Source organism: Tachyglossus aculeatus, chromosome 1 (genome assembly GCF_015852505.1).
Source record: "Tachyglossus aculeatus isolate mTacAcu1 chromosome 1, mTacAcu1.pri, whole genome shotgun sequence".
In the NCBI taxonomy this organism is placed as follows: domain Eukaryota; kingdom Metazoa; phylum Chordata; class Mammalia; order Monotremata; family Tachyglossidae; genus Tachyglossus; species Tachyglossus aculeatus.
In genome coordinates, this window is record NC_052066.1 from 125,163,421 (window position 1) to 125,175,951 (window position 12,531).

General features: G+C 37.8%; 1 protein-coding gene across 3 annotated transcripts in view; it reads right to left on the reverse strand.

Moving 5' to 3' along the window:
• ADGRB3 (adhesion G protein-coupled receptor B3) overlaps positions 1–12,531 on the reverse strand; it is a 705,027-nt gene that overhangs the window by 67,323 nt on the left and 625,173 nt on the right. For all 3 annotated transcript variants that reach the window (XM_038748665.1, XM_038748662.1, XM_038748664.1), the window contains exons 21-24: positions 10,977–11,127; positions 10,076–10,145; positions 6,213–6,279; positions 3,724–3,809 (exon numbers count right to left, since the gene is read on the reverse strand). In XM_038748665.1, the coding sequence (XP_038604593.1) occupies positions 3,724–3,809; positions 6,213–6,279; positions 10,076–10,145; positions 10,977–11,127 (374 nt within the window). The remainder of the gene's footprint in view (positions 1–3,723; positions 3,810–6,212; positions 6,280–10,075; positions 10,146–10,976; positions 11,128–12,531) is intronic.

A 12,531-nucleotide genomic window follows, 5' to 3' on the forward strand; every position in this document is an offset into this window, starting at 1 on the left:
GCATGGCTCAGTGGGAAGAGCTCGGGCTTTGGAGTCAGAGGTCATGGGTTCATGGGTTCAAATTCCAGCTCCGCCAATTGTCAGCTGTGCGACTTTGGGCAAGTCACTTGACTTCTCTGTGCCTCAGTTACCTCATCTGTAAAATGGGGATTAAGACTGTGAGCCCCCCGTGGGACAACCTGAGCACCTTGTAATCGCTCCAGCACTTAGAACAGTGCTTTGCACATAGTAAGCGCTTAATAAATGCCATTATTATTATTATTATTATTATTATTAGATGCTTAAACAACTCATGATCTCTGTCACTGATCCTAAACTTTGTGTGTTTGATCAAGGTACAAGGGTTGGGTTGTATAATCTTGTTCTTTTCCCATTCTCCTAAGAACATATGTAAATTAACGATCATCATTTCCCATTCTTTACCTTGGATAATAGAGTAGAGCACTTTTAGGTCAGGGAAAGGTAATTCTGATTCATTTGTTCAAGAATCTGAGTCTGCTCCATGCTTGCAGTGCTGTTATTTCTTTGAAAAATCCCCTAAATATTTTATCAGCACTGAGGCATGGATTCCCATTCCACTCTACACCCATTACCTTGGAAAACTCATTTGCTCCTACAGCTTTAACTACCATCTCTACATGGAGATTCCCAAATCTCTCTCTCCAACTCTTCCCTCTCTCATTCTCTGCAGTATTGTACTTCCTCCTGCCTTCAAGGCATCTCTACTTGGGTGACCCTTTGACACATCAAACTTAACATGTCAGGCAGAAGTACTTGTCTTCCCACCCAATCACTTTCCTCCCCTTGACAGCAACAACATCCTTCTTGTCTCACAAGCCCATAACCTTGGCATTTCTTCGACTCATCTCTCTCACTCAATCCACCCAGTCAATTTATTACAAAATCCTGTTGCCTCCTCTAGATTATAAATTCCTTGTGGACAAGGGATGTGTCTACCAACTCTGTTATATTGTACATTCCCAAGTGCTCTGCACACAGTTAGCACTCAATAAATATGATTGATTGATCCTAACTTCACAAGATCTCTAGAATCTGCTCTTTCCTCTCTATCCAAACTGCTACCACTCTAATCCAAGCACTCATTACCCTCTGCGAATCCTCTATCAGCCTACACTTTGAGCTCCCTGCATTCTGTCTCTCCCCCTCCCCAGTCCTTATTTCACTCTTCAGCCTAGGTACTTTATAAAAAAAAAAAATCACTCCACATCACCCAACTGCTCAAGAACCTCCAGTGGTGGTTCATCCACCTCCACATCAAACAGAAACTCGTTATCATTGGTTTTGAAGCAATCAGTAGCTCTCTCCTTCCTACCATGAGAAGCAGATGGCCTAGTGGAGAAAGCATAGGCTTGTCAGGAGATCTGGGTTCTAATCCCAGCTCTGCCAGGTGTCTGCTGTGAGACCTTGGGCAACTAACTTAACTTTGTGCCTCAGTGTTCTCAGCTAAGCATGGCGTAGTGGATAGAGCATGGGCTTGGGAGTCAGAAGGTCATGAGTTCTAATAACAGCTCTGCCAGTTGTCTGCTGTGTGACCTTAGGCAAATCACTTCACTTCTCTGTGCCTTAGTTCCCTCATCGGTAAAATGGGGATTGAGACTGTGATCCGATTTGTTTGTATCCACCACATCACTTAGAACAGTGTGCCTGCCTCATAGTAAGCACTTAAATACCACAATTGTTATTATTATTAAAATAAGGATTTAATGCCTTCATAGACTGTGAGACCCATGTGGGAAAGAGCTTTGTCCAACCTGATTAACTTAGTACTTGACACATAGTAAGCATTTAACAAATATGATAATAACAATAACAATAATAATACCTAACCTTGATGATCTCTTATAGCTACCTAACACCAACCTATTCTCTGTTCTTCTGTCTTATCTACCCACAAGTGATCCTTGCCCACATTTTCCCTTAGGTCTGGAACTCCCTCCTCCTTCATATCTGGCACACCATCCCTATCCCCATCTTACAAATTCTCCTAAAATCACATCCCTTCCAGGAGATGTTTTAATACTCTACTCTTTCTTCTACTCATAATGTACTTAATATTTGGCTCCCCTTGAGTACTGTAAGCTCCTTGTGGACAGGAATCTTGTCTACCAACTCTTTCCCAAGTGCTTAGTAAAATGCCTTGCACACAGTAATCATTCAATAAATATGATTAATTCCCCATTAAAATTGTTGCACACTGGCATTTTATGTACTGCTAAGTAGAAAAGAAGTGATCTGGAAGCTACTTGCACTATTTTCACAGTGAACTATTACATAGATAACAGACAGATAGAGACTACAAAATTCTCACTAATAATAAAATAAACTTCTGTTCCATAATCCAAAATACTTGTATGTTATGAAAGAAAACAGGTGGAACAATTGTAAAACAAGCTTGAATTTGAGATTTCATTTCTTTCTGAAAAGGAGAAAAAAAATAAGAAAAGGAAAGATACAGAATATTTTACTAATGAAAGAAAAGCAAAGAAGGTATTGATGTGTCACTCATAGTTCTATGAACTAATATCCCACAGAAGATTACTCTCATCCACTCTAAGCCTTATTGAAGGCACATCTCCTCCAAGAGGCCTTCCCTGACCAAGCCCTCCTTTACTCTTTTCCTACTCCATTTTCAGCTCATTGTGAGCAGGGAATGTCCCTGCTTGTTGTTGTATTGTACTCTCCCAAGCACTTAGTACAGTGCTTTTTACACAGTAAGTGCTCAATAAATACGGTTATATGAATGAATGAATGAATCGCCCTAACTTGCTCCCTTTATTCATCTCCCCACCTGGCCCACAGCACTTGTGTACATATCTGTAATTTATTTATTTATTAACGTCTGTCTCCCCCTTTAAGCTATAAGTTCGATGTGGGCAGGGAATATGCCTATTTATTATTATACTATACTATCCCAAGTGCATAGTACATTGCTTTGCACACAGTAAGCTCTCAATAAATACTATTAAATAAATGAATAAACCTAAATAGGGTGAAAGTGTAATCTTAGAATATACAAGTGATATTGCTCTTCATTTAAATGTCATTAAACCATTAGATGTTTCCGAACTGTACTTTCCAAGTGCTTAGTACAGTGCTCTGTACATAGTAAATGTTCAATAAATATGATGGAATGAAGAGTATACAATTACAATAACAGCAGTATTAATTTAGAGTAACGATGAGTAATATGAAAACCAAGAAATATTGTTTTTTCCAGGGGATAGTCAAAAAGATACAAAAAGGAGAAAGAGCAAAAATAGCATATGATAAAGGAGCCCAGGGAAGAGCCTTCAGTTAGTGCCAATATCTCACTGTAGAAAGCCATGAATTCATTTTACCACCAGCCAACAAATGCGTCATCCCTAACTAATCCTTCTGCCCTTCCCAAGGAAGCAATAGAATTTGGACACAACCTTCACAGACATTTACATTACATGCTTCCCCCCAGGCTTCATAATGTTTAATCAGTTTACCAATTGACTTAATACTTTGGTTTTTGTGTTTTATTATGTTTAGCTATGGGTCAAAGTCCTTGAGGAGAGCACAACTGCAACTTTTGAAATAAATGGAATCTGCTGGACAAGGCAGTATATCAAGAACAAGATTCAGAGCACAGTAAAATGTATTGGGTGAATATCCACAACTGGAAACAAGCAATACTCTTCTAAAGAACATTCAAAATGTATACCAATCACAGCTTACCCGGCTCTGTGTTTGAGCTTTTTATCTAGGATTCCATCTCTGGAAACAAGTTTATTAAATACCAAAATGCCAATCACCATGTTGACCTGTCAAATAGAAACAAGAGTTAACCTTCCAATGACAGTGAAGGGGAACAAGTAAACCTATTTTCTTGAAAATGTTCTTTCATCAATTTACAAGCAAGTCAGAATTACAGTTTACACTATGATTTGAAACACTTTTCAGTGGGTATTTGGTGGTTTATGCCCAAAGCAACATTGAATCATTTTAATTGGAAACTGCTAGTTAAATATTTCAAATACATAGATTTGAAACATTTCACAGCCAATTACTAAATTTCAAAATTCATCCTCTGCCACCTAAAGGATAAACCTGGAAGGAACCTCTCAAATGCCTTTATAAATGAAGATCATCTGATAATTTAATTTCTTCAGGATGCTCCATTCAGCATTTTATATCTTTTATTTTTATTCTCCCAGTGAAAGACTGAGAAGCATCATGGCCTAGTGGATAGAGCATAGGCCTGGAGTCAGAAGGACCTGGGTTCTAATCCTGATTTCACTACTTGTCTGCTATGTGACTTTGGGGATTATGACTTTGAACCCATATGTATGTACGTTTGTACATATTTATTATTCAATTTATTTATTTATTTATTTTACTTGTACATATCTATTCTATTCGTTTTATTAATATGTTTGGTTTTGTTCTCCATCTCCCCCTTTTAGACTGTGAGCCCACTGTTGGGTAGGGACTGTCTCTATATGTTGCCAACTTGTACTTCCCAAGCGCTTAGTACAGTGCTCTGCACACAGTAAGCACTCACTAAATACAATTGATTGATTGATATAAATTGTGCCTACCTACTTATCTTGTATGTACCCCAGTGCTTCATATAGAGCCTGGCACACAGTAGGTGCTTAACAAATATCATTAAAAAAATCCTTTATCTTTTCATGTAGGATTAGATTATTAAAGGTAGGATGAGCTCTTTCTAATTTAAGAAAGTTCCTGTATTAGGAAAAGTGATAAGGCCATCCTACACTTCATCCATCATAAACATCCATCAGAACAGGGGTTGTTCCGGGCCCTTTTTGTAATGAATACATTGTACACATAAATAGATTGTATACATAAATGGGTGTGCTTTGCTTTTCCTCTTCTCCAGATTCTGTTTCCTGAAATGTATACAGAGTCAAAGCTAAAGTTTTGTAAAGGAATACAAATGCTATAAAGGAATTTTTAATAGTAACTAATCCTCACCTTTGGATCTACAGATTTACAAAATCCTTATCAATAGAAAATACTGAGACAATGAGGTTTGTAGGTCAAGTTCATACTGCAGTTAGTTGACTGTCCTAAAATTCATTTAATCAGGGTGTCTGAATTCTAGGTGATCAGACTTCAATGAGGAGAAATATCTTAGGCCATGGACAGTGTTTGGGTCAGCTTTGAAGAGATTCCATTAAACTTTCATTCAATCCCAAATGCAACTAGTGTTTAATTCATTTCCTATAATAATTGGTAACATCAGAGAAGATAGGAGGGACAAAGGAAATTTCTTATTTCCTTTACCCCCGTGAAGAGCGTATGTAGTGACCTCCTTGTTAGGTACCTAGGACATTCAAAGGCCTTATGGATCTTTGTTTGAAATTCAGTATTCTGTTAAAATTCTACAAGTGTATGTAATTTTGACTGTTTTTTCTAGTGACCCTACTTAACAGTCTCCTCTATACATCTGGGATAATTTTAACTTTTTTTTCAATATCATATTTGAGAATTGAAAAGCTAAAAGTCACAGAGTAGAATGATGGGGAAGGATCATTTTCTACTTATTTATTGCATGAGTCATTGTAGATACCATGAAATAATTTTCTAATTAGAAACCTAATCGTACAGAGATATGAACCTTTGCATTTAATCCTCCAGGATGTGTCTTTCCTTCCTAACTCTCTTCCAAGATTTATTGGAGAAAGGAGATTTGGAACTAGTAAATTTAGAAGTCCTCATTTAGAGAGGCAAATTTATAATAGAAAAGACATTCATATTTTTAGCTGCTTTTGAGTTAAATATTTGAAGGATATCTGAAGGTTCGTAAAATAAATTCCAAAATCCTTTTGTGTTTAACAAATGTCTTTACTCCTGCTATTACAGTTAGTAGTTAGTAGTACCTGGACCCCTGAAGAGAGATATTTAGACCAACAAGTCTATAGACAAGCACAGATAAAACAACAAAAACAAACCTTTAGAACTTTATAATGAAATGCTAGATCAATACATCCCTCAGAAGACCATGCCTTAACTCGAATAAAATCCAGGATTTGTAGTAAAAACTGTTTTTCATTACGTGTGTCCTATTGTTTAGCATTTTGTCCAATCAAAATAATATGGAATGGAATGAATACAAAACTGTTTGTGAACTAATTCCCCTAAACTCATCTTCTCTGGCTAAGAACAAAGTAAAGTGAGAAAATGAGTGTGATATTTACCAAGACCACAGCAGCTGCGGGTCCAACAAAAGCATAGAGTAGTCCTCCTTCAAGAGACAGCCAGCAGCTGTAAAGAACATTAGATAAGGACTAACAAAAATTAACAGTGAGCAATAAACCATCAAAGTAATGCAAATAAATTCAGTTTCTCTCTCCCTCTCCCTGAGTTTCTGAAAAATTTTAAAGGTACAAGCAAAATAATGTAAGTGGAAAAGGTTTGAATTGAAACATTCCATTAGCAATGCCATAATTCTTACTAAAATGGCAGTTCTGTTTTATGACTATACTCTTTACAGCACTTCAGTTTGGGGAAAAATATTACACTTTCAGAGAAATGTCCCTCTACCACTCTGGCCATTCTTCTTGGTCTTTTTGGCTGGGTCCTCTTCTGCCTCTCACCAGCAAACTGTTGGAGAGCCTCAAGGGTCAGTTCTAGGTCCTCTTCTACTCTTCATTCATAACCACTCCCATGGCTTCAATTACCATCTCCACATGGATGACTCAAATCAACTTGGCCAGTCCCTACTTCTCCCCTTCCTGGCAATCTTGCATCTCTGCCTTCAGGACATCTGTACTTGGATAATCCTCGACAACTCAGACTTAACCCGTCCAAAACAGAAGCAGCATGGCTCAGTGGGAGTCAGAGGTAATGGGTTCAAATCCTGGCTCCACCACTTGTCAGCTGTGTGACCTTGGACAAGCCACTTAACTTCTCTGTGCCTCAGTTACCTCATCTGTAAAATGGGGATTAAGACTGTGAGCCCCAAGTCTACATATCTCTCTCAGTCAATCCACAAATTAAGTCTATTAACAAATCCTGTTGATTCTACCTCTACAACATTTCTTGAAATCGCCCTTCCTCTCCATCCAAACTTTCCATCAAAGTGGTCAAAGCACTTGCCATATGCTCAAATCCTGCTTCCACAACTGCATCAGTCCCTTTGCCAATTTATTTGTCTCCAGTCTACCCTCAAATTCTAGGCTACGCTTTGCTGTTTGGATCACATTTCTCCCCACTCCGTGAAAACCTCCAATGAACGTTCATACAATTCTGCCTAAAGCAGAAACTCCTCATCTCTCTCTCCTTCCTATCCTCAGTCCAGTACAACCCAACCTGCACACTTCACTCCTTTATCATGATGAATCTACTTATTGTCCCTTGCTCATACCCTATCCCACCTTCATATCTGAGAGGCCACCTATCCCGATTTTCAAGCCTACCATGTGAACTTGGGCAAACCTCAACTTCTCTGGGTCTTAGTTACCTCATCTGTAAAATGGGGATTAAAACTGTGAGCCCCACGTGAGATAATCTGATTACCTTGAATCTAACCCAGCACTTAGAACAGGGCTTGCCACATAGTATGTGCTTAACAAATACCATAATAATAATAATATTAATAATAATGATAATAATAATATCTCCACCAGAAAGCCTTCCCTAGCATCTTATCTACCACCACACTCTCCCTTCCTTCTATGTCACCTATGCAAGCACTGATACTTAGCTTCACTCCTAGAACACTTATGTGCCTATCTTTAAACTATGTTGCTTACTCTATATGGAATTTATTTTGATGTCTGTCTCCCCCACTAGATTGATTGTAAGGTCTTTGTGGACAGGGATCATGTCTACCAACTGTATTGTACTCTCTCAAGACGTAGTACAGTACTCTCCAAACAGTAAATACCATTAGTTAATTGAGACACTTTTCAGTTCAAAGTCTCCTGAATTTGTTTGAAAAATGATATTTTTCACAGGTTTCAAAATGTACTAAATGCAATTTTTAGCAGATAGCTTGTTTGTGAAACTTTAACATGCCATTTACCTGCTCTTCTTCAAGCATTTTGATGTACTTGAAGGAAATTATTTAAAAGTAGCCCAGTAGTCCTCCTAAGATTTTGCAAGCTTTCACCTTCTAATTTTCTAGCATACTGAGTAAATGCATGGAAAATAGGATTTGCATATAAAAATCAAATGCATCTGTTTATTTCAATGATTAGATTCTAAAATAGATTGAAATTAACTTTGATTTCCCAGAAAAACCTTTAGGTCTAGAAACCAGTTCTCACATTGCATAGTGGAACCCCAAAATAGGTCTGGTCTGTATCTTGCCCATGTGATGTGCTTAAAGAGTACACAGGCAGATGTACACTAGAAATGAAGCCCAGAGGAAAGAGAAATCCTGCCAACATACTTGAAGATTTCTGGGCAGAGTAATCTGTTAAAGTGTTTCAGAGCAAGGGAGGCCTTTTAAAATGTCTCCTCCCGGTATAAAACTTCAAAATAAGAATTGCTATAAGAATTGTTACAAAGCAAGACTTGAGAAAGCAATAGCATACTTTAAAATCATGCCGAAGGACCCAAATACAGCTGTAAAGTGAAGCTTTGTCTAAACGCTCAGTGAAACACACCAGGAAATAACCTATGAAAGGAAGCATAACTGTCCACTTTCATGGGAGAGCTTCAATGGGACAAGAAACCTGATCATTTTCACAAGCTACCATTTTCAGGATACCATGTATCTCGCATAAACGGGGGATTTATTCATTCATTCAACTGTATTTGAGTGCTTACTGTGTGCAGAGCACTGTACTAGGCACTTGGGAAGTACAAGTTGGCAATATATAGAGATGGTCCCTACCCAATAATGGGCTCACAGTCTAGAAGGGGGAGACAGACAACAAAACAACAAATATTAACAAAATAAAACAAATAGAATAGTAAATATGTACAAGTAAAATAAATAGAGTAATAAATCTGTACAGACATATATACAGGTGCTATGGGGAGGGGAAGAAGGTAGGGGAGGGGGGATGGGGAGGAGAGGAGTGGGAGAGGAAGGAGGGGGCTCAGTCTGGGAAGGCCTCCTGGAGGAGGTGAGTTCTCAGTAGAGCTTTGAAGGGAGGAAGAGAGCTAGTTTGGCAGATGTGCAGAGGGAGGGCATTCCAGGCCAGGAGGAGGACGGGGGCTGGGGGTCGATGGCAGGGGTCCTGTGACTACGTCACTGGGGAATAAGGTGGTAGAAAGGGGACAAGTTGTCCCTGACCCTTCAAAACTTTGGACTTGTTAGAAACAAATCAAGCTATAAAATGTCTCAACCCAGTAGATTCCAATGGATGCTCACACATCTCTGTAGCAAGCTGCAAATACTAATGGGTTTAAGGCAATCAGCTTTCTACTACCAACTTACTTCCACTCCTTTCCCCACTGAGCTCAATCAATCAATCAATCACATTTATTGAGCGCTTACTGAGAATGCAATGTTGGTTTCTAAAGAGACAAACTATAAAACTGTTTTGAGAGGATCAGCTAGCCACCTGATGGTGCTTGGATTCAGGTAGAATGCCTTTGCCCTTAGGTGATATTACTCTATTTATTTATTTATTACTCTATTTATTTATTTATTTATTTTACTTGTACATTTCTATCCTACTTATTTTATTTTGTTGGTATGTTTGGTTCTGTTCTCTGTCTCCCCCTTTTAGACTGTGAGCCCACTGTTGGGTAGGGACTGTCTCTATGTGATGCCAATTTGTACTTCCCAAGCGCTTAGTACAGTGCTCTGCACATAGTAAGCGCTCAATAAATACGATTGATTGATTGATTGATTGATACACTGCTCTGCCCTTAGTGTAAGGAGCCAGAGGGACTGTAGTCCCCATGCAGGTAGCTCAGCTAGGGTAGAAGACCTAAGCTTGGTCCATTGCTGAAAGACCAACTGATGGTTGTCTCTGCCTGTCACAAATTCTCCCAAACCCCACCCCGAATGAGTCATTAGTAAATAAGGAGCTTGCTAATTGGATCCATTTAACAGTTTAATAAATTAGTCCCATGATTTATCCTTGGGAACCGGACTTACTAGTGATCAGTGCCATATCCTTTTGTCCTGGTAAAGCCTACTGATATTGCCACGACTAATGCTGGTAACCCTGGAAAAAGCACAAACAAACAATGGTTACTGTTAGATTAAGACCTTATGTCTTTTTGAAGTCAAGGACTCCAAAACAGAAAAATATTAAGTGGGAGGTATCATTGTACTAAGCCTAGTTTCACTGCAAATTTTCACTTTCCAATAGGATAGTACCATAGGGAAATATGTGTTTTCAGACCTGTGTGTTGCTATGATGTTGCTAGGTTACCACTCTATTTGAAATTGATTTAAAGCAAATTGAGAGCAGAGAGCCATTGTTTGTTTTTAGGTTGGGTTTTTTTTTCCTTTTTATTTTTATTTTTTTGCTATTGGGGATTAGCGGGTATGGAGAGGAGTGGATTGTACTGATTTATAGAAAATGTAGAGCTATGAAAACAGATTACTAAATATGAATGTTTCAATGTGATGAAATGTCATAGAAATGGACCTTTCACTCAAAATCCACCTTGAGCCACACCAGTTATACTCCTGCATGTGATAAAACTGAAAATTTCTAAGTGCCTGAGTCCCAGTCATACACTCTGCTTTTAAAATGATGTTTTGTCCAAGGGACCACAGAAATTTTGAGAAAAATCTGGCAAGAGGAATTTTCCTTTTAGCATATGCACATTTTAGTCCATAAACACCTAACAGTTTGAGCAATTTAATACCTATTTCTCATTTTGAAGCAGACATAACCGGTGTCACATTCAGGATTCCTGTCTGAACTTAGCCAAACCTAATACAAAATTGCTTTCAGAAATTACAGGGGCTGGTATAATTTTTCTCCACCTTTACAATATTATCTTACAAATTCAATTTAGAAAAACGGTATTTTTAATATGCTTACCCCATCCAAGGCACAAAAAGCGTTTCCTTATGAGTCGGGTTCGAATTTTTCCTGTTACAGCCATATATGACTGCCAAGCTTCTGTCAAAACCCAACAGAATGAAGCCAAGAAAAAGAAGTGTAAAAATGCAGTGGTCGTGGTACAGATGCCCTATAAAATAAAATAAAAAGATTTGTTTTGAATAATTGGAAAAATATTTCGCTTTTAACCACTTTTACATTTAAGTCTCATGATTACTACCAGAGATGTTCTTCACACAGTTATAACACATTTATTATCATTAGTTTTTATGAAATATTTTAAAATAGAACCGTGGGCTCAGATATACTGTATTTGGTTCTTGCCATTGATTGAATTGAAAGGGGTCTTTGTGACAGGAAACAAGAATGAGATCCTTTCTTTCACACCACCATTCATCTAAAGACTGTAAATTTGAAATCCACAAGCCTTCCTGTTTCACTGGATTTTTCATTTTCATTTATTCTCAGGTAATTAAATGAGAAACTAATTTGAATATATCCATGGTGGCTTCTTAGTTCACAAGTTTAGTTGTGTCAATATGTGACCTAAGAAACCACCATGCATATACTAAAATTAGTTTCTCATTTAATTATATCTTAAGAAATGTAAATGAAAAATCCAATGAAACAGGAAACCTCATGGATTTACAATTTATAGTCTTTAGATAAATGGTGATGTATAAGAACAGATCGCATTCATTTTTCCTGTCACTCATATCCCCACATTCAATTCAATGGCAAGAGCCAAATACAGTATATTCAAGCCCAGGCTTCAATAAAATGCCTGTTTTTAAATATCAGACTTCATAATCAGTCGTAGTAATATTGGCATAACTAAACTTAATTACTGAGGATGAAAAACAACTAACTTCATTCTAGGTTTCCCTTTTGTTGCCTTACTCTTTAATGACGACATTGTGACTTACTAGCAAGGCTAATTATCATTCACAAAAGAAAAAATAGGACATGATTATATAGCTTTGATGGGTTCGCTAAGGTGCAACGGTAAACTATAAAATTGGGCTTGGTTTATGGCCTAGTACAAAAATCCATGAGCATTTAAAGCAGCAAATTTACTATCCTTATTTGTTAAATTTAAGTTTATGTCCTAATCAGATCATTTTGAAAAGTTAATGGAGCTCCTGACAGTGCATAGTCTTCATCATTTTTCATCTAACTCATCCAACCAGAATCTGATCACTTCTGTCCCAAAGTGAGACAGCTCTATAAATGTACTCAGTTACCCAAGTTTTGTAATTCATATTCTCTAGTTGTACTGTTCCTAGACTCACTATGCATTTCAAATATAATAATAATAATAATAATAATTTTGGTATTTGTTAAGCCCTTACTATGTGGGAGCTTGCTGGGGGGCGGCTGCTGTCCCTCCTGACTGACTGCCCTTTAACTTGTACTTCTCAAGCACTTAGTACAGTGCTCTGCACACAGTAAGTGCTCAATAAATACGATTGATTGAATGAATGAATGAATGAATCAATGTGCAAAGCACTGTTCTAAGTGCTGGGGAGGATAC